General features: G+C 36.4%; 2 protein-coding genes across 8 annotated transcripts in view; one reads left to right on the top strand and one right to left on the bottom strand.

The window, feature by feature from the left end:
• LOC145981960 (ATP-binding cassette sub-family C member 5-like) overlaps positions 1 to 7,301 on the top strand; it is a 119,695-nt gene extending 112,394 nt beyond the window's left edge. For all 7 annotated transcript variants that reach the window (XM_083115460.1, XM_083115458.1, XM_083115462.1 and 4 more), the window contains 2 exons: positions 161 to 325; positions 4,667 to 7,301. In XM_083115460.1, coding sequence (XP_082971586.1) covers positions 161 to 325; positions 4,667 to 4,774 — 273 coding nt within the window. In that variant the 3' untranslated portion in view covers positions 4,775 to 7,301. The remainder of the gene's footprint in view (positions 1 to 160; positions 326 to 4,666) is intronic.
• A 9,078-nt stretch (positions 7,302 to 16,379) lies between these two features.
• The window catches only part of LOC145981922 (ATP-binding cassette sub-family C member 5-like), a 95,850-nt gene continuing 85,012 nt past the window's right edge, over positions 16,380 to 27,217 (bottom strand). The window contains exons 26-32 of the mRNA XM_083115418.1: positions 26,259 to 26,350; positions 25,609 to 25,814; positions 23,231 to 23,381; positions 21,134 to 21,317; positions 19,961 to 20,153; positions 19,124 to 19,282; positions 16,380 to 17,050 (exon numbers count right to left, since the gene is read on the bottom strand). Coding sequence (XP_082971544.1) covers positions 16,949 to 17,050; positions 19,124 to 19,282; positions 19,961 to 20,153; positions 21,134 to 21,317; positions 23,231 to 23,381; positions 25,609 to 25,814; positions 26,259 to 26,350 — 1,087 coding nt within the window. The 3' untranslated portion in view covers positions 16,380 to 16,948. The remainder of the gene's footprint in view (positions 17,051 to 19,123; positions 19,283 to 19,960; positions 20,154 to 21,133; positions 21,318 to 23,230; positions 23,382 to 25,608; positions 25,815 to 26,258; positions 26,351 to 27,217) is intronic.

Here is a 27,217-nt window from a genome sequence, read left to right as displayed (position 1 = left end):
GTTAATTTTTAATTGGAGTCCAAACTCGAATATATCTAATTTTTAATCCGACAGTAAGTTGTTGGGAGGTCAGGACATGGCTTGCTAGCCCTGTTGCTTGAACATGGGCACAGAAAATGTTTGACTATTTATTATAAAAGGACTACTTTTCTTCCTTCAGATTTTATTACTTGATGAAGCTACAGCAGCAATCGATCCTGAAACTGAAACAGCTGTTCAGAAAACAATCCAGGAAGCCTTCCAGAAGTGCACAGTATTAACAATTGCACATCGCTTAACTACAGTACTTAATTGTGATCGTGTGTTAGTCATGGAAAACGGAGAGGTAACTGAATTGAATATTTCCATTAATGGTTATTACAGTGCGTCATCTTACTTTCTTGTTGGCTTTCTCATTTATATCTAAGAGCAATTATTATGTAAAAAAAAACAAAAAAAAAACATTTACATTCTTACCTTAGACACTGTTATAAGCCTTTGCCAATTTTCTTTTCTTATTCTAGTAGTATTTAAAGAAATTACATATCAGTACACTAAGGGTGGGATAGATTATCTGGTGCTAGATCAGCATTGGCCTATGACGGTTTATAGTTTATCAGAAAAATTGCTGCCTACTTCAATCGTGGAGTTGTTAACAAGCATGCCATCCATGGTCTCGGGTTTGAATCCTGGCCTGAGCATGTAAGTGTTCCTTCAGCAATTTCATCATATTATGACTCATCCTCATTGCCGTGATTAGCCAAACATGGTAAAATAGCAACGTAAAATAACCTAATTCAAACAAGCAGTAAAATTGCTAATAATTTTACTGGTCCACTAATTCTGTCATTTTGTTTTTCTCTTGTGAATATACAGGCATATTCATATGTGATGGTTCAAATCATGATACTGATTGATACTTTTCCAGAGCCTGGGTATCTCAGAAGTGGCAAAAACCTGTGCGACACTTTTGCAGAATCTACTTATCCTGTAAATTATGCAATTTTGTAATTATGTGGCAAAAGTGAATTTCATAATTAAAATTTATTAATTTGCTATTTAATGTAACTTAAATTTCATAATTAAGTGACAGATATTTTTGAATATTTCTTAATAATACAGCAAAGCTATGGTAGCACAATGTGGTACCATATTCAAGCATCTGTATAGATATGAGTGGGAATAAATAGTTCAAAGTGGTAGTAACTCAGCCATAATTCAGTCTTCACACAATATTTGACATTTTTTATTGAATGTGGAGAATGTATCTTGTTAGTATCAGTAAATTCTGTACGTGTACTTTATCAGTATCAAGAAAAATATCATTCATATTGAGGGGAATAAAGAACGTGGTTGATACTATAAGACGTAAACGAGTTACTAAAGATATATCCGTGAAACTTACTTGTAAATGTTCTATTAATTTCAGTGGCCTCTGCCACCATCCACTTGGGAACTCGATGCTTCACTGCGAGGTTGATTTCCAGTTCCTGTTGTTGTTTCCTCTACTACCTCTAGGGGTGCTGGTGTAGCCATTTCGTCTGCTGTGCGTGATGGATTTGAGCTGTTGTAATAGCGGGAGCCAAACATGATGAGCCTGACTGCAGGATTCAAAAAGTTTCAGTCAGGCACGCATCACACACCCATTCAATTATGCACTTTCTGCACAAGCTGAATATCAACAGCGGTCAGGTTCATCATGTTTGGCTACCACTATTACAGCAGCTCAAACCCATCACGCACAGCAGACGAAATGGCTACACCAGCACCCCTAGAGGTAGTAGAGGAAACAACAACAGGAACTGGAAATCAACCTCGCAGTGAAGCATCGAGTTCCCAAGTGGATGGTGGCAGAGGGCACCGAAATTAATAGAACATTTACAATTAAGTTTCGCGCATATATCTTTAGTAACTCGCTTACGTGTTATAAAAATATGTAAATGTTCTAAAGCTCTGGGTTCTCGGCCTGTTTATAGGACCGGTGGCAACCCACCATCGTCAGGAAATTGGGGAGCTACGAGTGAGTAGCGTAACCCAACTACTCTAACTCTATAGCCTTCTTAAACCCGAAGGTTCATGGCTGCAGCAACACAGGCCTTCCATCTTTCCCTATCTTGAGCAAGGTCTATATACTCTTTTCCATCCCTACCAATTTCCCTTAGGTCCATCTCAATGTTGTCCCTCCATCTTCGCCTTGGCCTCCCTACAGGTCTCTTACCATCAGGTTTCCCAACAAGAATCCTGTAAACTCCTCTTTCCTCTCCCATTCGTGCCACATGGCCTGCCCACCTAAGTCTTCTTGATTTAATTATTCTAATAATATCTGGACATGAATACAAATTATGTAGTTCTAAATTATGTAACCTTCTCCACTCACCTGTCTCCTCATCCCTTTTAGGTCCAAATATTTTCCTAAGGATCTTATTTTCATATACTCTCAATTTATGTTCCTCTTTCAACGTAAGGGACCAAGTTTCACATCCATAGAATACTACAGGCAAAATTACTGTTTTGTATATTTTAACTTTTAGTTTCTTAGATATTAAACGAGAAGACAAAAGTTTATGAAGAGAGAAGTAACATGCATTTCCTGAATTAAGCCTACTTTTTATTTCCTCTTTAACATAATTTTCATTTGTTAATATTACTCCTAAGTATTTGAATTTGGAAACTGGTTCAAAAGAGTTGTTATCAATAATTAGATTTTGATTATTACATTATACTTGGTTTCGGCCTGTAAGCATATATTTAGTTTTCTCTTTGTTAACTTCCAAACCTATCTCTTTAGCAGTTTTGAAAAATATTTTAGCATTATTCTTAATTGTATGCACATCATCCCCTAATAAGTCTACATCATCTGCATATGCTAACAACTGAGTCACACCATTTAATTTTAGTCCTTCTTTAGTTTCTTTTACCTTCCTTACAGCATATTCTAAGGCAAAATTAAAGAGCAATGGAGATAATGCATCTCCTTGTTTGAACCCATCATGAATTGTAAATTTGCCACACGAATTTTACTTTCTGTTTCACTGGTGCATATTTTTATCATACTAACAAGCTTCTTAGGTATTCCAAACTCTACTAATATATTATATAATTTATCTCTTTTGACCGAATCATATGCTTTTTTGAAATCAATGAATAGCTGATGGACATTTTGATTATATTCCCACTTTTTTTCAAGTGTCTGTCTGATGTGAAAAATTTGATCTGTAGTTGATCTGTTACGTTTAAATCCACATTGATAATCACCTATAATTTCATTAGCATATGGGGTTAGTCTTGTTAAAAGAATGTTAGACAATATTTTGTATGTTGTTGAGAGTAGAGAAATTCCACGGTAATTATTGCAGTTCATTTTATCACCTTTTTTAAACACAGGAACAATTATGGATTCTTTCCACTGTTGAGGGATTTCTTCTTTATTCCATATTAAACAAATTAATTTATGAATTTGACATATTAATGAATTTCCACCATATTTAATTAACTCAGCTGGTATTAAATCAATGCCAGGTGCTTTGTTATTCTTTAGCCTTTTAATAGCATCTTTAACTTCAGTCAAGTTAGGTTCTGGAACTAAAGGTTCTGCTGTGTGGACTTCCTTTGCTTCTGATTTATCTCCTACATGGACATTTAAAAGGTCAATAAAGTAGTTCTTCCATCTATTTAGAATATCGCTTGGGTCAGCTAGAAAATCACCGTCTTTATCTTTTATCAAGTTTACTTTAGGTTGCCACCCCTTTCTAAATTAATTTACACCTTTATATAAATCTGATATTTTTATTTTTGCTGTGTGTTTCAATTTCGTTAATTTTGCTTTTCAAGTAATCTCTTTTTTTACTTCTAAACGTGCGGTTAACTTCTTGCTTTATTCTATTATAATTGTTTAGATTTGTATCATCAGAGTTATTTAACCACCTAAGTCTAGCCTGATTTCTTATTTCTATTAGATTATGACATTCATTATCCAACCATGGCTTACTTTTTCTTGGTTTATGGTATCCTATACTTTCTTTAGCTGCTGATTCTATTGCATTACGTATGTGCTCCCAATTCTTATTTACGTCTGTTTCATTTATATTTTCATCATCATTTAAATCCTGCAAAACATCAAATCTATTTGACAGTTTAATTTGGTAATCCTTCTTAATTCTTTCATCAGTAAACTTTCCTGTATCAAATTTTAGAACTTTTAGATTGTGTTGCTTATGTAACCCGGTCTCAGAAATCTCCTATAATGGCTGGGGGTTTGACGTGCTGACCCCACGTCATCTCATTATCGGTTGAAAATCTACACACCTCTAGGTAGGGTTGTGGGAGGGAGACTGGCAGTCGGGAGATTGGCCTAGCCCATTCAAGAGCTGTCGAGCCACAGGTTATTTTTTATTATTTAAATGTTCTAAAGAGATGTGTGTGTGTGTCAATAATAAAATATATTAAAGATTAAAATAAATGCAGTTTGAGGCATGCTAACTTTAAAAAAGAAAAATTATTTTTTAAAAATCAATAGATATAGACCAGTTTTTAGAATAGGACAGAAAAATATAATAAATTTAATCCATGTATACACTGATAGTATTCTGAAACAAAAAATAAAAGCTTTTATTAAGAATTGTTTTGTTTCAAGTTTATAGTGTGAAGTTACATTGGGAATGCAATTGATTTTTTCTTTTCATTTTAGGTGGTAGAATTCGATTCTCCTTCAGCTCTTTTACAAAATCCAAAATCACATTTTTCTGGTATGATGGCCGTGACAGAAGCATCTGTTGCTGGCATACAAACTGAATAATTCCAGGTTGTGTAGAAGTATATGTATATGTGAGTGTGTGTGTGTGTGCACGCATGTGTGTTTGCATTATTAGTAGGGACCTTGATTTTTCCATGTTATTTTATCTAGAAATCAATGTTATATCAACATTAAACAGACCATGTTATGCATTTTGCCTGTGCCTTAAACTGTTCGTAGTTTTTAAACTGGTCATCAAAGCATGATGAAGTACTTGATGTAAATGCATTGAACACTTGACGGAAATGTGTGTCAACTGTTATTCTCACCAATTGAGTTTTAAGTCCACTTTATGCACAAATAGGCTCATTGGAACCGGACCTACAGTTTGTAAAGTGAAATTCGAACCATTATGCGTCTCTACTGGCCATCAGAGAGTCACATATTCTATCAAATTTATTGTCCTCTTTATTATTTACCAAAAACAATAAAATGCAAATTATTTTATGGACACTTCCTTATCTGAACACGGACCAATGGATTGGAGCTTGCTTTTGCAGGAATCTAGAGGAGGCATTCATGGCCTGTGATAAAGACACTATTCCAGCATTTGTCTGGAGTGACTGGAAAACTAGAGAAAAGCTTTAGTCATGATGAATGTCAGTAGAATTGGAAGTTTTCAGGTTCAAAAAGAGACCATCGCATTAAGTGCATACTCATATAAACTTGTTGAATACCATATTTATTATGGTTTTCCAGGTTCATTTATGATTCACATTCTATCACATGTAGTTTATTTATAATAAACATGTAAAGTTGTTAATTTATAACAAATGTTAGGGATGGGCTGATGTGAATATTTTACTGATAACAGATATTGTACAGACCATACAAAATGCCACATATTTCATGATGAGCAAGAATGACTTCTTCACCACATTAGTTAATATCCATGACTTGGGTGAGTTTCACTAAACAAGAAATTTATTTTGCAAAAACAGTGTACATGAATGCATGTTTATATCAGGGTGCGAAATCATTGAAAACTGGTGGTAGGGGGGAGAAAGTTCTTCATCTTCAAACCCCCTCCCCCACTAACATATGTGTATATTATACGATATACATAGTTGTAATATTATTAAAAGTAAGAATAAATTACTCAATATATTATTATTATTAATAATAATAATAATACTATTATTATTAATTACTTAAAGAAAATTAATTTGTTACTTTTATACATATCAGATATTGCAAGGAAGCTAATTTTTTTACTAACTGGTTAAAGATATTAAAAGAATTATGAAATAGTTCAAGTGGTTTTATTATGTGTAAGTTTTTTATGAGTTTGTGCTTTATGTTAATATAAATCAATTAGATTTCATAGTTATTATTGTTTTGCATTCTTGTTTTACTTTTATTGTGCGTATTGATATAGATTCGTTAACGTTCTTCTGAGAGAATGCATTCAATACTCAAAACTACACTAATTTGTGTGTGTTTTCGATATTATTCTTAGTAAAGTATATTTGAAATTAAAAGTAATTGCTTATCTTTTGTTTGTTATAAAAAAAACCTCTCCAACCGGAAATTTTTGGTGGGGGATTTTTGAGGCCAAGATTGGTGGGGGGGAGAAAATCCCCCCCATCCCCCCAGGATTTTGCACCCTGGTTTATATCCATAAAGACAATAAGGAAATGTCAGAATTGTGCACTTATTGAACAGACTGCATAGAAATATCACCCTTAGATCAATATGCTTTCTTGCGGTAGTTACTGATACATTGCATGTAAATCTGATAAGTCTGTGCCATTGCTAGTAAAATTTAATGTAATGTAACCTTATTAAATTTATAAATAGTGAAGTCCTTTCAGGATGAATATCAACTTTACTCTTATGTTACACTAAAGCAATATATGATCTCACATTATCTTAAACATTTTATTTTACTACTGCTTAAAAGGTAGGATCATCACAGTGCAACTTTTCATTTTAAGGAATTGAACTATCCAGCATTATTGCAATTGTTAAAATCAAGGTCCGTACATATTATGTGTGAATTACTAAAACTGGAAATTCATGTTGCAGTGCAATGCAATTGTAAAAACATTGTGTGTTTGCACAGTATTTGTTTACAACTTGTAATAATTTTACATAAACTTTTTTAGAGCCAGGTGGTGATGTCAGTTATATTGTTGAAAGAGTGGATGTATATTTTTAATATGTATTTTATTCAGTGTTGAACTGATATATCATAATAGTGTGTGATAGATATGCATTACGGTTATTGTTATAAGAAATTAATTCAGCACCAAAGCTATTTATCTTACATATTTAGCAAATGAGTTGTTAATGTTATGAAATTCTAGCCAAGTCATGTGTTGTATTTATTTTATGAGAGTTTTACGCACAAGTCAATAATTTTTAATATCATATTTCCTCTGAGGGTTATTTATTATACTGCAATAATTCCTTCCATTTCTGTTGTTAGCATTTAAAAGTTACATCTGTGACTGATGTGTATACAAATCAAAACTTTGTATAAAATTGAAGTAACAATTTTTAGGTGATTATATTAAAAAGGTTTATACAATAATTGATATCAAATTCTTTTTTTATTAACTTACATGATAGTTATGATTGTTCTGTTCTATTAATAGTGAAATTTAGAGTATAGATGTCCTCCACATACTGCAGAATGTCTACGATACAGGGTAATTCAAAATGAATGGTGCAACTTTACAGAGTTATTATGACGTTACTGTTCATGATAGAAGGCGTCAATATAAAAAATAGTGTGGAAGTTTTACTCACATGACTCACATTATAAAGATTCAATGTGGCAACCACGTGTAACGCTGAAAAGGTCAAAACGATAATCAAGTACTTGATATGCACAAGACAGCAAGTTATTGTCAACTGTTTCGAAGGCACTAACAATTAGCAGTTGTAACTTTGGCAAATCTTTTGGAACGGTGAAACATATGCATTACTACCAAAAAGCATGCGGAAATGTCTTTGCACCATTGTGATTGAATCAGTTCTCGATAGCTTTCTACTGGTCATTAGCCATTTTGAGACACTGCTGATCCTGGTGGAGCATCGACTAAGCAGAATAAGCAGAGTTTTTCTTTATATTGATGCCTTGTCGTCTGATTTTCTATCATAAATAGTAACGTCATAATAACTGTGTAAAGTTGCACCATTCATTTTGAATTACCCTGTATATTAATTTATTTAATCAGTTGTGAGCCAGCTTGGTGGGTGAGCATGTTAAGTGGTTGACTTTTGATGTTGCCACCAAAGTTTATGGGTTCAAATCATAACCTGGGAATGAGTGTTCTTTATGCGTGTCCCTCCAATTTCATTTGATCACTACTCATCCTCATCATTGCAATTTGCCAAGTGTCTGAAAAGCAACATATAACAACAAAAATACAAATATATTCATCAATTATGCATTAAATAAATTGACCATGCATGTACGTACTTTTGAAGCCATCCGTGCTAAAGGAAACAAGCCATGCACCGTCACTCTATCTCTCGTGCCTTTCAGACTCAATCCTAGCCATGCTACTACTTCATCCGATAATAATGATCTCAAAATATTGTGCATAAACGGAAAATTATTTGCCAGAACTTCAACTAAAGCACATTAAGTGTTATATGAGGTTTATCTAAAAAATATCTGATGTTATTTTTTTTTCCAGTGGGAAGCAATGGTGAAAGGGTGACAACACTGTGCAATGGTGAAGGAAACCTTGATGTGTGTGCATGATTTGTGATGCGAGATGGTGTAGTATGTGCTTGTCATATTTTCACTTATGTCAAGATGATGGAATGTGTGGAGCAACGATACTGCATCAAATTCTGCCAGAAGCAGAAATAATTTGCAAAATTAATTTGTGAGGAACTGCAGTCTCCAGAATCATCCTTCACTATTGCATGCCCAGAATTGTTGCCTGATACTAGCAACTCCTTGATTTTCAAACAGCCATTTCCATTACCAAAGTCTACACTTTCTAAATAACTTCTGCTGGACATTGATGGTTTCCAACTTCAATGCACAGCTATGTTTTTAAGTGGTTGCACCATTAGCTAACATGCATACATCATCGTCCAAAACCTGTTGAAATTATTGCTGCTTGTGTATATCAAGGCTTCTGGCAAAATATGTTCCAGTATTGCTGCTCCACACTTTCCATCATCTTGCCCTAAATGAGTTTTGAGTTTTTGTTTTAAGTCCCCTTCATGCACAGATAGGTTAATTGTTTAAAGTGGCATTCAAACTCCTATGTGCCTCCAACGGGTATTTGACCTGAGACTCCTTGATTAGTAGGTGATGCTATTACCACTATGCCATCAGGGAGGCCCTCTAGGTCTAAATTAAAATATGGCAAGCAAATACTTAATCATCTCGCATACTGGTTGCCTATCAGCAACTGCGGTACCTGGAGAGATCTCAGAATTAAGGCACATACATGAAGGTTACCTACATCACTCTGTGTGTAGGAAGAAATAAGATTATGTTTCTTTTTAGACAGGCCATGTATAAACGAGGTTGTCCATTTATCTACCTCCCCACACAACCACACTGTCTTGTCATCGGGAGATGCAGCAATGACAAAGCAAAATAATATAAATTTTGCTTTTTAAATATTTTAGAGAAGTAAAAAATAAGTCAGAGTACTCACATATTTGAGCAAATTAGTCATGCGACGCAATGAAATAGCTAGAAATACACAAGAGTTTCGCTAAGTTTAGTGCATCGAAAGGAGAGCCCAGTTCTACCCCCCGTGCCCAACCGTCCCACTACATTTACTGTTGAGTGCAATAGTGTCAGGCGGGCCAAGTCATCGCAGCAGGTCTGCGAATCCAAGGTCTTTCGACCGCTTTCCACCCACTCTTGTAGGTCTGGTCATAGGAGACCTTTTTTTCAGCCCCCTTGTTTACAAACACGGCAGGGTTTCTGTGACATCATCAAGATGAAACTTTTCAGAATGTCCACTGTAGACGTAAAGCATTCAACACTCTTGTTTTTAAGAGAAAAAACACATTCAAGAGCATCGCAACTTACACAGAATACATGAAAATAATGGTACATAGAAAAAAAAAGTAAGCAAAAGCATAAATTTCCCCATGGTTAGTGCTAGAAAGAACTGGGGCGAAAAAAGCAGTTCGGGATCAATTGTATTTCCATCACAGTATTTCTCCTTTTCATTTTTTTTTTTTGATCCTCCAGTTCAAATATCGTTTTCGGAAAATAATGGTCTTGCTTTACAAAACACAAAGTACTTTATGTTGTTTTGTGTTTATTATGCTTACGAATGACAAGACTGATCAAGATTTTTGTTTTCGAGGTAACAGACATACTTCGACAGAACCTTGTCCCTAACATATCTTGCTTTCACACCAGAGATGGTCAAGAACATCAGGATTCTGGAAAAATTAAAATCTCGATTCGGAAATTTTACTACCCGAATTTCGGTGCCAATGTGAATTTTGTAGAGAGAGGTTTAACAAGTTTTCCATTTTTTGGGTAGAACTTAAGAAAGTTTAGTCATCTTTATTATACTTCGTAGAAAATGAATTTGGCCATCTCTACTTCACACGTCTGTAAGAACACTGTTATCATCATTATCAATGTACGAATACCCCCCCTCCACGGTTGAACAATTGACCCTGACGTTTGGCAAGTCTTGCGATGACTACGTAAAAATGTCACGCTTCGCTACTGCTTGTTTTGTATTCTGTGTTGCTTGTAGGTGACTGATGACAATGCAATCAGCTAGCAGATTGGTCTTGTGCTCCTTGCAAGAGGGTAGGTGGAGAAAACTGCATGCAATGTCTTGTCAATTGCAAGCAAGGTTTGCTGCTTAGCATGTGCATTACACCTACACGTCATGGTCTCTCATTCGGAAATGGTAGGCAGATCGTCCACTTATCAGTCAGATCCAGATTGTATTAGAATTATCGTATACCAACTCTGGCTAGGGTGTTCTTTTTTTTTCGTACGTATGTTGTTCATACGTATGTGCCAGGTGATGTTTTCTTTTTAAAATCGGCTTGTTCATACAAGGTAACCAAAAAAATTCTTGTCGTTTTTGATGTCCCATTAATCATGCGCTCACAGAGAGGAAACTAAATGATGCACGTGCATGCCATGCGATCGGGAGTTAGTCTGACCATCGACTGTCAGTAATACAGGCACGTTGCACACACACAGCAGTCATAGCTCGTCCAGTGTCGAAGAGAAATGGAGGTATCGAAGCAGCTTGTTCACGTGTGTTTGTTGTATGACTTTAAAGTGGGCCTGTCAGCTGCCGCATCAAGTTGCTGCATTTGCCAGGCATTTGGGGAGAATGCCGTGAACGAACGCACTGCCAGGCATTGGTTCCAGAAATTCCGTTCGGGAGATGTGAGCCTTTCGGATGAACCTCGCAGTGGACGACCACGTGTGTTGGATGACGAGGCCCTGAAAGCAGCCATCGAGGAGGACAGTGGTCTAACGTGTGATGAACTTGCAGAAAGGTTCCATGTTTCTGCTGAAACAGTCAGACTGAACCTGCATGGGATAGGGAAGTCATACAAGTTAAGCAAGTGGGTACCTCACACATTGTCGGCAGCCAACAAGGAACGAGTGACAGCCTGTTTGTCCTTGCTCACTCGGCACCTGAACACACCCATATTTGATCGCTTGCTCACTGGTGACGAAAAGTGGGTCCTCTATGACATTCCCAAGCTTGCTAGACATTGGTTGTTGCCACGTGACCCTGTTCCTCACACCTCAAGAACGCCTCTGCACCCACGAAAGTTTATGCTTTCTGTACGGTGGAATTGTCGGCAAGTGGTGCATTACGAGCTCCTTCCACCTGGTCAGACCATCACTGCTGACCTCTACTCTCAGCAGTTGCAAAGGGTGCACCATGCATTGCGGCAGAAGGAGCCGGCATTGGTGAATCGCAAGGGTTTGCTGTTCCTGCATGACAATGCCAAGCCACATGTGGCAAAGAGGACCCGGGAGACCCTTCAGCAACTTGGCTGTGAGACAATGTGCCATCCACCAGACAGACTTATTCAGTATAAAGCAAAACCCATGCCTGTAAGAAAACAGACCGATGCAACCATGCACGATGCATGGCATTGAGAAAACAGTATAGTCCGAGCAACATGCAAGTGACATGTTTAGCTCATTGTCGCACTTCAGTTCAAAAGATTGAATGGATTACTGGATTACTGCTTCCAAGTGACACATGTCACTTGTTGTTTTGGTCTGAAAGTTCCCTGAGAAAACGGTACAGGCCAAGTGAGAAGCAACACTTGCAGTTTATGTTGCTTTGGTTCGAAAGGTTGCATTTACTTCTAAGGGTTGGTTTCCAAGAGCCACATGTTGCTTCCATCTCAAAGCTCCGTTAAACAGGATATATACACACATTCACGTAATATGTATACTTCTGCATATGTGTTGTGAACAGTAAAGATTTTAATTGTCCCAAAACATCTAATATTTTGATACTAACATTTGTTTCATATTTTATGACATCAACATTTACTTTGAGATACAAACATGTAAAAGCCTGTTTTAAGTCAATTTCATGATCAGATGTGCTCATTAGGACTTCACGTTTAGTTTTAACCCTAGCTTACCCGCGCCGTATGAGAATCTTACATACCAGGGGGTGGTTCACAGGCCACACTGTTTCAAGAAACCACTTTATTGAATCACTGCTTCCTTTGCTGATTATATATGTGCAGTTATTTATTAATTACAATAATTACGAAAATTACTATCATTAATGAAAAAAAATAACCAATTATTTCATGAGTCTCTCACATATATTTTATCATTCACTAAAACTCAGAAAATCCATAATAATTTTTATTAATATTTTTTAGTTTGCAGAAGTGCGGTTGTTTATTAAATATGATAATTTCAATAATTACCATCATAACCAACGAACTGTCACTGCCATGAGTGTCTCGAATGAGACACATTCAAAGATGGCACCTGATAGGCCCACCCTGCCTTCCTTATCACAGGTGAACCGTTGACCTTTCAGTGATTGTTTTAAGGGCAGAAGATATGGGAGTCACATGGGGAAATATCGGGGCTGAATGGAGGATGTGTGAGGACTTTCCATTGAAATGTTCTCAGCAGGTCGAGGGTTTTCTTGGCCACATATGTGGCCTAGCGTTGTCCTGGAACAGCACTATCCCCTTCGAGAGCTTATCTCTGCACTTGTTTTTGATGGGCTGTTTAAGCCTCAGCAACGTGTTGCACTACCGCCTGCGATAAATTTGTGAAGCATGGTCACCTTCTCTGCGAAGAAATTGGATTACAGCTCTCTGCACTGATCTGGAGGAATCCATAATGCACCGGTCGGCGCAAAACCACTCTCGCCAACTGAGGAAACAACAGGCAAAGTCGTTCGCTACACCTGCAAACTGGGACAAACACCACGCCATCTATCAGCAATCATATTTACCTTCTTCGAATAGATACAACACCGCTACAGCAAAGGTCTCCTTTTGATTTGGGCATACCTTATACATTATGGTCATGTTTTTATAAACAAAAGCAAAAAGAAATATTGGGAACATCCTAGGAAACGAATGTAATTTATTTTTAAACAGTTGAAAATATAAATAATAGAGGTTTTGGGCCTGCGAGGACCTCCCCGGCGATTGGTCAATATCTGTCTCTTGACTGCTACATCATGTAAATTTATTTTAGCTAGTTGTAAAATATGTCACTATAAACCTGTAAACTCATAACAGTAACTTCAAGTGAAATAGGTTAGCTGTAATTGGTAAGAAGCCAAAGAAGCCAAAATTTCTAGGTTTTTTCCCAAAAAAGGTGGCTTTTTATCTGAAAAGAAACGTCCCTTCAAAAAAGCCTGCTTTTTTGCAACTCTAGTTAGAAGTACACCTGAGGAAAAATGTGTTTCTACTAATATAGTTAAATGGAGAGATAACAAAGATGCCTTCAGTACATGATAACACACACTTTGGATAGTGATGAAAGTAATAATAGTGATAAAAATTATAATGGAAAAGCAAGCAAAGAAAAAGATGACAGTTTTTGCTCCACGAACAGTCACACAGCATACTCAGCGCACCAACGAAAAATAGATTTTTCTGCTACTTAAACAAATGGCAATATGGCAAAGACATCTTAAAACATCAAACTACACACTCCACTGGAGAAAACTGGAAAACTGATTTCTTGAATTAGTTCACATCCCATTCCACACCGATCAAAACCAAACTAAATATGCTGTTAAAGCACTAAAATAAAACACAAACAGCACTTAGAAAAGCATCTTGCTGTTTGTTTTTTATTTTAGTGTTTTAACAAATATGTTGCTGGCACGTGACATAAGAAGTTTTCTACTGTCATAAATATGCTGTGTTTAATTCCACGAAGACTGAAACTAAAACCTGAACCTGAACATTTTGAGTACTCCCGAACTGATATCTTACTCTCAAGATTTCAGTTCAGTGAACTGTTAATAGTGACTCGGCAGTAAACCAATTTGTCATACTGAAACTGAAATTATGTAGAAGCAGTTCCAGTCCAAACCGAAATTGGACCAAAACTCCGTGTTCGCTTATGCAAGACAGAAACTTGCCTATTCAGTTTTAGTTCGGGTTCAGGAAGACTGAAAGTACATGGGAATCAGTTTTTAAATTTCGGTTCAGTTTCAGTGGCAATCCCTCCTCAGGCCAGTCAGTGTGTCTGGTACTCAGCTGCTTGACACAGGAACCAGGCAAGGATGATGGCGCCCAAAGAAGTGGCCTGGTTCTCTGTTATTTTGTTCACTTCTCCTCTGAGTTGTACCGAATGCAGGGCACTATTATATCAATAACAAGAATACACACATATGCATTCAAAACTCATATCATTGTAATTTCCTCTACCCCTATCTTGCTCTGCGTTGCTCAGTGAAATCCAGTAGGAGTAAGGCAAATGTCCCCATTTAGATCTTGAGGGAACCAGCTGTAACTTTACAATTCCAGTAACTCACACACACCACCTCTCCCACCCATGGGCATATTTTCCTGTCTGGCCACTAGAAGGCAGTGGTGAGGAAAGTGGCTCATAATAAAATTTTCACATGGGCAAGGTGGATTCTTGGCACCATCTACTTTCCAACTTCCTCCAATAAAAAAGACATGACCATCTTATATGAGGCTCAGTCAATAAATAACGACACAGAGGATATTACACCAAAACTATGGTAATTAGAAATAGGTCGACGGGCCCGAAATGGAGGTGCAGGTGCGACAGAACTGATTAGCTCGTTTTCCTGCTAGATGGCATTATGTGTCTGGCAAGGTATGCGTAAAGGCTGCTAACATAGCAGCGGCCGTGTCCAGTCAGATTCCCCTCCACCAAAAAAGTTCAAGACCCTTCACACTACTGCCGGTCACCGGCAAGGTCATGCTTTCGTTCTTCTTTGATCGCAAGGGACCGCTCCTCGTCGACTTCCTGGAGCATGGAGCTACGGTCAATGCCCAGCGCTATTGTCAAACTTTAACAAAGCTCAGGAAGACAATCAAATCAAATCGTCCCGGTCACCTTTCTCGTGGTGTCATCCTATTTCACGACAACACTAAACCACACACAGCCAACACAACGAAGGAATGTATGAAAAAATTGAAGTGGCATGTCCTGAGCCATCCCCCCTATAGTCCAGATCTGTCACTGTGTGACTTCCACATCTTTGGTGAGCTCAAAAAAGCACTGTGGGGACAACGATTTCAATCAGACAATGACGTCAAGGAGTACGTACGCAATTGGTTTCAACAGCAGCCAAAGGAGTTCTACAAGCATGCCATTTTGCGACTGGTGTCACAATGGGATAAATGTCTAAACAGTGGTGGACAATACTTCTGAGGTTCGTTACGTAAGTACTGTGAAATATCCTCCACCTCATTATTTATTGACTGAGCCTAATATATTTACTGTTACACATTTAGTGCAGGTATGTGTAATATCTACATAATGACATCAAATTAACAGTAATCTCTTAGCTTCTGCAATATACTTATTAAGTTATGCAGCAGTAACTTCAATTAATTCTTGTCAACAATAAATCTAACTCCTTTAAAAAAAAAAAAAAATTAGCCACGTATCCGGTGGAGGCACATAGTGGATCGGATCCCACTTTAAACTGCAGGTTCAGTCCTGATTATCCTTTCTGTGCATAAAGTGGACTTAAAAATAAACTCAAACAAACAAACTTGTGTAATCAGAAATAAGGTTTTGGCACTAATCAAGGGGCATGCTCTGGTTTGGCATCCCACCCCAAGGGCAGCACCCTGAGCAGTTGCCCAGCCCTTAAGCAGTCCCTGTGGATACCATTCTTAGCATGCAGTTTGTGTGTATGGAGCAGATTTCTCTTATGAAAGTACAGTCTGGGAGAAGGAGGAATTTCACTCAACTGCTGGTCACAGATCACTGGACATTACTTCCAGTAGTCTGAGCGAAAACTTGGTGTTGACTTCTTTACTTGTATTTTCTGTTGCAAGGTAGTCCAAATATGTTTTGTTTTTTTCAAAATTCAAATTGATAGACAAAAGAGACAAGAAATACATTTTTAATCCTTGATATGTACAAATAAATTATCATTTATTACATAACAGTATCACTTGATAATAATATTGGAAAAATACTTTCATTGTAAGCACTGAAAGATAATACAAAACCAGTTTACATTAAATGAATACAGAATATATCATCTGAGATATATTACAATGATCATGTATAATTTATGGAAGCAGTTCTAAAGTCAGCTATCACTGCTCTTGCTTAACATCTAACAGACACACAAAAAATTACAATCTAGTGGAAAATGCCTGTCTATTGCATCTATATCATTCACACATGTGTAAGTCATGGGTGATGCAAATAGTGCATTAATACCTCACGAAATGTCACTTTATGACAGTACCAAATTGATACAAGCCTTTCATATCATAGTTCTAATTCACTTCATTAGTTTCCGTAGTTGTAACACTTTCATTGTGTTCGTATGAGACATGCTATTTTTGTCCACGTTCACATGCTAGTTTTGTTCACGTTCTCCACAATACTTTCAACATTGCTTGAACAGTCTTTCTAAATTGTAACTGAAAACTAGTAGTAAAAGCATGCTGTCAACCTGTTGTCTATTTGTTAAATTGAGAACACTTTGCATTTGTTACCTGTTCAATACTTAATATTTTGGGGCATCAGAGTGCAGTTTCTTGTATCCCATCATCCTTGACAACAAATGATGCAAATAGCGATCCTGGTTTCTTCAATAGTTTTATTGGTTCATCATTCTCTATCACCTGCAACATGTAAATTCACATGATGAAGCATAATATTTCTTAAGTAATGTATATTTACAGAATGCAGTGTGTCTACAAATAACCTCCGTGATTATAATCAGGCATGGCATCATTGTTACTTGTATGTTCATAAAATTGGCTTATGCAAATACAGCTGTATTTGCTCACAGACACTTTTTGTGTGGCATGTGGCAGGCATCACAATATTACCACTCACGCCACACATCAGGATGGACTCATAACAACAGTGATGTGGAACCACAACTGATCAGATTCTTTGGTACAGCCACATAGGAAGATGTTAGGTCAGGTGACCTTGGTAGCCATGTGCAGAAGATGACATCCAGCATGCAGTTGTGCAGATGCTTTTGAATATAGTGATACCAATGAGGTGGTGCTCTAACTTGCTGGAAGAAAAATGTTTCCTCTTCCAATTGTGAAACAGTCATGTGTCAGCATATCTAATGATTGAAATCAGTAGCAATATTCTGAAAGTACACTTTACATTTTGATACGGCATAGAAGATGTTGATCTGCGTTATTCAGCCTGCATAATGAGATGTGGAATCTCTTTTCCTCATACCCTGAGACTGTAGTAAGTAGGTAAAGTTCCCATGCATTAAGGCACAAAGGGGTTTGTAGAGGTAGGTCCCCAGACATTCTAAATGTCTGCCATTTTTCGAGGTGATGTGATCAGCATGCTCCAGCTGCTTTTATCCTATCTCCCAGGGTTGCAGCTGGGTGAACCCCAGAACAGCTTTATACAGGAACAAGGCTGGAAAATTCCGACCTTAGATCACCCACATTGGAAATCGAACCCAAGTCTCCAGTGTAGCAGTCAGATTCCCTACTGACTGAACCACCTCAGCTCCTGCCCCGGCATTGTGCTTGTTCATTTTTCATCTGAGATGGAAGGTTGCCTCATCAAAGGTGAAAAAATGGATTCTTGACACCAGGCGTTCTAATTGTGCATTAATGCTACTGAATGTTAGGTGAAAGTGAGTCATTTAAGGGTCATCTGGGTGTAACTTAAGCATCAATTAAGGGTGAAACCTCAGCTGAGTATTAAGACATGGCAGATTTAGTTACATTTAACTCATGGTTAACTCTGCACATGAACTTCTAGAGCTGATCCCCACATAATCCATAATTTCTGCAGTGGCAGTCTGTTACAAAGAATTTTCTTTTCTTTGATTGCAAATGCATGTCATCTCCAGAAAGTCAATGTACCACTTCAAGATTGCATTTTCGATTGTTGCCTGTTGATGTAATTACTGCCTGAAGGCATGCTTCATAGCCACATCTATCACCTTACTGAATTCCACAATGCACCAGTGATGATGTAGGACCACTGCCATTTTGCTACACACACTGCATAGCCTTGGGGCTGTGAAGGAAACAAGCCGTTGTTGAACCATGTGTAAGTACATTTTTTTTATATTTTACATATGGTTGCAGTGCATACAAATGGGCTGTAATTTGATGGTTGTAAAATATTACACTGAGTAATAACTAGAGACATGCATATTTCGTTTTTGATGAAAACACAAAATGCGAAATAACTAGCTGTAATGATCATTTTTCAAGTTTCTAGAAGTATGAGGTGCATTTTCCTGTCCTGTTTTGTCGCGAAATGAACTGCAAAACATGAAATTTAGAGTTTATTTACCGACACTACACTTTCTGAAGTTTAAATTATCCTGTGAGTTATGCAATTCACGGAAAATTGGTTAATTCTGCTGTAAATATTTGACAAGCAAAATACAGAAATAAACTAAAAACTCTTTTAACTACATAAATGTGCTATTAGAAGGGATATGTTTATTTTGTGTAATAAGTGCAGTTTTTCAATCAAATTTAGGATTGTATTCACAATTTTAAAACCAACATGTCATTTCATATACCGCTTTTGATCCGATGTTTCACCGCTATAACAACAAAATTATCTTTTATTTACTGCTTTTGAACCCAAAATTGACTCTGTTTTTGAACAGAAATTTTACTTTATTTACCAAAAATATGTGCCTCTAGTAATAACCATGCGTTTTGCATCATTTGAATAATGCTGCTTACCTGTCCCCCTTCCATTACAATCACCCGATCATAACCAATTATGGACTTCAAATGCTTTGTTGTTGTTATAACTGTGCTGTTAGTGAATTGGTTTATTATGTAAGAAGTGGTATCTTGTATTTCTGATGAAACATCAGCTCCCTCTTCAAAAAGTATAATCTGGAAGTGAATAATATTACGATCATTTTTAGTTAAAGGGTATATTTATGGACATAAAATAAAATTTTATGAAATAATTACCGTATATTTCTGAATCCAAGATGATGTTTTTTTCAGTAATTTCATGCCCAGAAGTATGGGGTCATCTTGCTATTGCAACATATGATGTGGAGTTTTTCTTTTCTTTACTGAACAGAACCATGAGCTTCCATTAAGTTATAACCCTACCCTCTGCCATGCCTATCGCTTTAGCCTTGAACGCTCGCAGATTCTGTGGACCATTCCAGTGAGGAGGACTAAGTGGGATCTGTATCTGACTAAGGGATGTCTGTATCTGATTTTATTTTTTGCATACTGGTACTTTTATTGTCTCCTTCAGTTACTTGTAATAAGGTAACCATTTGCAAGTTTTGAAAATAGTATTTCTGTAATCCCTTGTTGAAAAATGGGTGGTCGTCTTGGATTCGGAGTCATCTTGCATTCAGAGATATACGTACGGTATATTGTCCTTTCGAAAGACTATAATGAAAATTACAAATATGTATTTAAAACTTTTAATGTCAAAAGATGAACTAGACCTTAGATCTGTCTCAGCAAAAACATTATCTACAAAATAGCTTATTCCAAACAAATTTTCAAATATTTAGCTCATTGAGACTACATTTTTTCTATTCTTACCTTGTAATTTCCTAAATATGCTCTAAGGAGGCACAGTAACTGGATTTCTCCAACGCTGAAAGTTTCACTATTCTGCACTATTTTATAGTTCAATTTCTGTGAAAGTTGCATAACTTTTTGTTTCATTCTTGCTTTCTCTAAAATTTCCCATATCTCGTTGTCAGTTTTCTGCTCAAATGGATCAAGATTGTACCTAAAGTATTGGAAAAATAAAAGTTATTGTTAATAATTTGATAACAGTTGCCCCATTTTGAGAGAATAAAATTTATGAATTAGATGTTTTGGAAATTATGTTAGCACAAAGTTCTTAAATAATTTTTGACTGACCTCCATGTTGCAGTGGTTAGCAAAATGTGCTACAATGCCAGGGTTCTTGGTTTGAATTCCAGCCTGGGCATGGGTCTTCTTTGTGAGTGTCCCTTCATCATATCATCACTCATCCTCATCATTGTCATTAACCAAAAGTGGCAGAAAAGCAATGCTAGATAACAAAAATCAACATAAATAAATATAAAGAACTTTTTAATCACAAGTAACTTGATAAGATCACTCATACATATAGTTTTCCTGTGATGACTACAATGTTAGATTCTCTAATAACATTAATTTTGTATTTATTAGTTTATATTTGCATAAACATATATGCTTAACATTCAGATTACCTCTCAAAATTTATAGTTATGTTTGTAGGGACATACAAACATAAATTGGAATATTTTTAATGATGTTGCCCTAAAATAAGATGATTTATTATGGTGATGTAAATGAAACACACACAAAAATAGTTTTGGAAAATCTTCAAAACACAACAATTTAGAATCACTGACAAAATCAACATTTGTTCAATGCCCATCGGTTTTCAATGGATCTCACCCTGGTCAGTTACCATGACAACTGTACAGATCTCAGTGTGCACATCTGAATGTGTAACATAAGAACTCTTGCCATTAGCAAAAATATGATCTAGTGTCGCTATCAACAGGTTTCTTTTGACTAGGGCTACTTGTTTCAATTATAGGTGACAAATAGAAACATTGCTTGCAAATGACCTCCACATCTTACCTATTAGTCATAAATAACCTATAATAAATGCAAGATCAATGTAATATGATCTACTAGAATAAAGTATTGTGTGTAAAATAAATTCTTAATGTTTGACAAGTGGAAACAAACCTGATGGTTCCAGGAAAGAGAATCACGTCCTTTGGTATGGAAGCAATTTTGGAATGTAATTGCTCAAGTTTAATTTTTGAAGTGTCAACACCATCAATTGTGATAGTCCCTGGATTTATGTCTGTAAGTCCTAATAAAGCCAATGAAATGAAATCCTTTCCAGACTCGACACCACCAACCACTCCTAAAATTTAATACAATGCAAAGGTAACTTATTTTATTGCTCTGTCCTTTCTCTTTAATAGTAACAACTTATCATTTAGGTAAACAGAACAAATAATAAAATATTTTACTTATGATGTAAGATTATTTTGTACGCCATCAACAGCAGCCAAAAAGAGGATGCATATGGTTCGGCACATTGTAAGTTTAAACTTGGAGAATTGCTGTCATTATAGTTGACAAATAGGTTTAGATGACTGTTAAGAACCTCATTTTCTATTATGAAATTTAGAGCAAAATTGTTAATGGCCAGTGTAAAGAATTAAAGATATATTGTATCAAGCTGACTACAGTGAAATCGTGTAGATTTCTTTCTTAGAACTTCAAACTGTCAACCTCACTTCACACCCTGACTGCACTATGCCAACTAACGAGGCTCTGGCATTTGGACCTAGACGTGGGGCTCGTATTTTGTGTTTGTCCATTCATCTCTTTGATTAGCCAAAAACTGGCAGCAAAACAAAATAAACAAAGTAAAGTAAATCAATCAACCATGTTGTATATTGATAGCAGAGGTGAGTAAGTAGGTTCCAATTGTCCTCACTGATGCTGACAATGAATATTTGGAGCTCACACTTGGATCAAACCTAGGACCAGGCCTGTACCCAAGATTTTTTTGAGGGAGGGGCCAGATCCATGTATATATACAGTGGCAGCTATTAGGGGGAAACTGGGGGCAGTTGACCCTGACTTGCCAATTTTGCCTCCGTACTATGGCCTCTTAATGAAAAACTAAATATGCTGACCAAGGCAGTAATTTATTTTATTAAAAACATAATCTAAACGTAATGTTTCAACCTTCTAGCAAGGTATTCATCAGACTCTGTATCAAGTACAAAAGTCTTTAGTTTTTGTTTTTAATAAAATAAATTACTGCCTTGGTCAGCATATTTAGTTTTTCATAATCATGGAAACAAGGCTTAATGGTGTTATAATTGGCCTCTTAATGCTTGTCTACCAAGAGAAAATAACTGTTCTTGTCCCCTCTCCTTCCCAAGTTTTGGTCAGAAGTATTCGGATAGTTCTGAGTTTTGCAAATTAAAAATGTTTTCAAATTTCCTTTATTTTCTTATACCAGAGCCATTGAACAGCCACGATAATTCTATGTTTAGAAAATACTATATTTGTAAATTAAGTTATACACATAAAAAATATTATTATAATAAAGGATTCTAAATGTGAGTTAACCCATAGCCCACTACGAAGGATCGTAGCGGTCTATGGTTAACTGAAAAAAAAGGGAGAGAGACATTTTCACCTGGTAGCCAGTAGCGGCGATTGAGTGCCAAATTTGGGGGCAAGGACAATTTACTTTCCCTTAGTAGATAAGTTTGAGTTTGAGATTATGTTTTACGTCCACTTTTATGCACAGATAGACCAATTGGGACTGGACCTACAGTTTAGTGGGATCCGAATCACTATGTACCTCCACCAGGTCTGGGTACACAAGGCTTAGCATTAAGAGGCCATAGTGTAGGAGCAAAAGTGTAAATAGTCAGGGGGAACAACCACCCCCACCCCCCTCCAATCGCCGCCAGTGCTGGTAGCCTTGCATCAATGGTTATAGAACTAAAAGTACCCAATATCGCGGACTGCAGACTTCTGGAGACTGCCTCTCTACACAACAAACACATTTATTAATGCAATGTTATTTTCGTATCTTTTTATAGGTTTACATTTAAAAATTTTATGGCTCAAGGGGGGGGGGGCGCATGGTTCCCATGGTTCTATATGATCAAATATTAATTGCTAAAATATCAATTGAAACATCACAACCACAAGGAAATACTGTATTTGACCCATTAAGTTATATTATTAAAACTCTAAATGATAAATTGGTGCAGTTTTAAATAATAAGGAAATTAGATAAATTACCAATCTTTTCTCCGGCTTCTATGCTAAAGCTAATGCCCCTGGGAGAAACTGTATTTTGTACACTAACATTCTCAAATACAATGTGTCCTCCAGTAGGCCAATTCTTTGGCACTTTGATTGTATGCTCAGGTTCATTTTCAGTGTCTTGCTCCTGAAATGAGATAAAAAAATCACTAATTGTTTCCTTTTAAAAAATCTTTTACAAGGTTCTCAAACGTGAGAAAAATATAATATTTTCGATGTTACCACAGTGGCTGTTTTTGTAAACATACTCAAAAATATCTCCAGAAATAGATGCATATTTGTAGCATTAAGACTTTGAGAAGATATGAGTTATACTACAGAAGAAATAATAAATATGGATGCCTTAAAATTCACAAACTGTTATAAAACAGTGAAATCATGACAACTTATAATGCAGGAGAAAATGTATAATGTGGGGAATTTTTTAACTTTATCTTTTATTATTGGGAAGAAAACTTTAACCATATAAAATGACAAAATGCAAAATCATGGTTCCACTGTGTATCAAGCTATTCAGAAAATAGGTTCTGGTATTTTTTTAAATATACGAGGGTCACTATTTATATTTTGAGCCTAACAATGAAAAAACAGGAATTTGGCATTGAAAACTGCTTTATTGTTTTTCGAAGTATTCTCCTTTATGGTCAATACACTTTTGCATTCGTTCGAACCATTTGTCAAAGTAGTTTTTCCAATCTTCTTGTGACACCTCCATAATATGGTTTTTGAACGCATCAACGGCATCTTCCGCCGACGAAAATCGTTGTCCATGCAATTTATTCTTGACATTCGGGAACAAGAAGAAGTCATTGGGTGCCAAATCAGGACTGTATGGCGGATGACCCATCAATTCAATTTTTTGACTGTTCATAAAGTCGGTTGTTAGACGAGATGTGTGACAGCTGGCATTGTCTTGATGAAGAATGATCCGACGGTGTTTGTTTGTTTTCCATATTTGACCGAAGACCTCTGGCAAACAAATTGTTGTGTACCATTCAGAGTTGACCGTTCTACGTTCCTCTAAAGGCACAGTTGCCACTTGACCAGTTTTCCTGAAAAAACAGGCGACCATTTGTTTCGATGTGCTTCGAGCGCGAACAACTTTTGTTGGATTGGGTTCATCTTGAAACACCCATACAGTCGACTGCTGTTTACGTTCCGGCTCATATGCATATATCCATGATTCGTCACCTGTTACAATCTTATATACGTCTTTTGAAGCACCACAATTGTATTTATTGAGCATTTGTTTGCACCAATTGACGCGAGTGTCTTTTTGAGTTTTTGTCAAATTGTGTGGGATCCAACGAGAACATACCTTTGTCACAGCTAATCAAACACAAATCAAGCTATTGACAAAACATTTGAAGTACGTTATAGTCAATAATGCCAGACGATTCCGTGCAAACGTCTAATTGCGCCTAACTTCAATCAGTGTTGCCAAGGCTCAAAATATAAATAGTGGCCCTTGTAAAATGAAGACAAATTTATTATAGGGAGAAATGTTTAGTAACAATAAATCTTCACAATTATACCATGAAAATTAGTAAATTTTTTGCCATCTTGGTGCTAGAGCATATTGAGTAATCAATCTTAACATTGAATTCAGATTTTGGGAAATGAGAGATGTGGTAGTTAATATATAGAAATATATATAGAGAGCTAATGTACTCATGATGAGATGTAACAGCCCTTTTTTTCTGAGCAAGAGGTACTTAAGGGGGAAAATAAAGTGATCACCCGCTCAGGGCATCTAAAATCAGGTTATAACCGTTTCACAGTTAAAAATAAATGATTGCCCCCTTATCATGTACAATTGAGTGAATCCCCTGTTCGATATCTAAAAATCAAACAGTCGTCCTCAAAATGCTGGATTTTAACTTGCAAGAGGTTTAACTATCCCCATGAGATAAGTAATTAATCCACCACTGTTGGGGCAAGGGGCTACCCAACAACTATTTCATTGATTGTTTATTTTATGTAGCTTTTCTGCCACTTTTGGCTAATTGTGATGATGAGGATGAAGGGATACTTGCGAATAATACCCAGGCTGGGATTCGAACCCAAGACCTTTGGTATCGTAGTATGCTGACCAGGGTCAAAACTGTTAAGTGAGCCTTCAATTGTGCTCACAATCCTGGATAAATACTGAATTTGTGATTTCTCATCAGTGGCTGAACCTGTGACTGCTCGCACCAAAGATGAGAGTGTTAACCAATCAGCTGCAACTGGGAGAGATTATAACCTTTATAAACAGCCCCATGAACAAGCAAATTACTACATCATTTTAAAATTTTTGTTCCTTGTTATAAATATTGGAAACCTATAATGAAAATAAGAAAATAATAACTTACTTGAATGTAATACTCTATCCTTTCGACTGGAAAAAATTTTGATTCAATTTCACACAAGCTTTTTATGCTGTAGTGAAACGTGTTTCCAACTTGTAATGAAAATGCCAGCAATAGTCCAATTTTAGCCACAACATGTATGTCAGGAAATGTCATTACATCTTCGCGAAAAAAGACCGTGAGGAATATCACAATGTAACTGTTGAGAACTACAAGAAACAAAAAAAGAGAAATGTTTGATGAGTAAGAGAAAATAAACTTAATTTCCATAAAATAATGATGAAACACCATTAAAAATATCTATTTCATACTATTACATGAGAAAGATCCAGAAACAGTTTCTACTATCAAGAATTCAGATTTTTTAATGTGCTTATTTCATGTATTGTACAATCACAGAAACATCCATGTGGTAACAAAGCCAGTGAGTTTGTTACAACACAGAAGTGTCTGTGACTGTACACTGACATCCCATCCTTCTAGTTCACATATTGTTAAAATATAACTTGAAAACTCCTTGTCATTATTTTCACCACTTTTCACAGCAATATACAAAACTTGTAAATGAGTATAGAAGGCCATAAGAAAAATTAAAATGTTTGTACAAAGATATTTATGATTTCTTACACTACCAACCAGTTGTAAACACTAACCTGCAAATAATTCTATTCTGATAGCTAGCCACCTCATAGCTAGACTGGATAAATAGAAAATGCTTGTGTTGTCATCAAGTAGAGAACAGAATCTATAAAGAGATAGCTTGTTAGATATACAGTGTGTCCACAAAGTCCTGCTACCATTACAATGAAACATAGCTCCTAAGCTATATGAGATATAGACATGCGGTTTTTTGCAACGTGTTCAACAGATCTCAAAGTTTTAATAAGTAGTAGTATATTATTATTATTATTATTTTTTATTGTTTTTTTTGTTGATGCTGCTATGCTGCAGCATGTATGGATGGAGATCGAATTCGTCTCGACGTCCTGAGGGCAACTAATGGGGCGCATGTGAAAGTGTTGTAATTGTATATCAAACTTTGAGAGCTGTAGAACACTTTGCAAAAAAAACGCATGTCTTTATCTCATATAGTTTAGGAGTTAAGTTTCATTGTAACGGTAGCAGGACTTTTTGGACATGCTGTATTTTGTAAATTATGATATGCAAAAGTCAAGAACATTTCAAGAATGAACGAATATGTCATTTTTACTGATACAGAACTTACTGATATCAATAACCGATATGGTGCCAATTTGATAAAGATATTGTTAAAGGACTTATAATGAAAGACAATGTATAATAATAGCCTGTGGCACAACAGCCCTTGAGGGCCCGGGCCTACCTACTCTCACCTCATCCTACTCACTCACTTACCCTAGGTGGGAGATCATCCAACCATTTAGGGGCGTGACATGTGGTCAGCACAATGAACCCCCAGTCGTTGTAGCATTCCATGACCATGACACTACTCATTCTTAGCTCCCCAATTTTCTCATGATGGTGGGTGGCCACTGGTCCCATACACTGGCCGAAATCTCAAGAGAAAGTTGTTACACTTTCCTCAGGAGCCTCGAACTGCATGCATCCTGTAGCTGGAGCCCAAAGCATGATG

The sequence above is a fragment of the Lepisma saccharinum genome, chromosome 30, assembly GCF_977018435.1.
Source record: "Lepisma saccharinum chromosome 30, izLepSacc3.1, whole genome shotgun sequence".
NCBI classification, from domain to species: Eukaryota; Metazoa; Arthropoda; class Insecta; order Zygentoma; family Lepismatidae; genus Lepisma; species Lepisma saccharinum.
The sequence above is the reverse complement of the archived record's forward strand: the minus strand, read 5'-3'. Positions and strand labels throughout refer to the sequence as shown.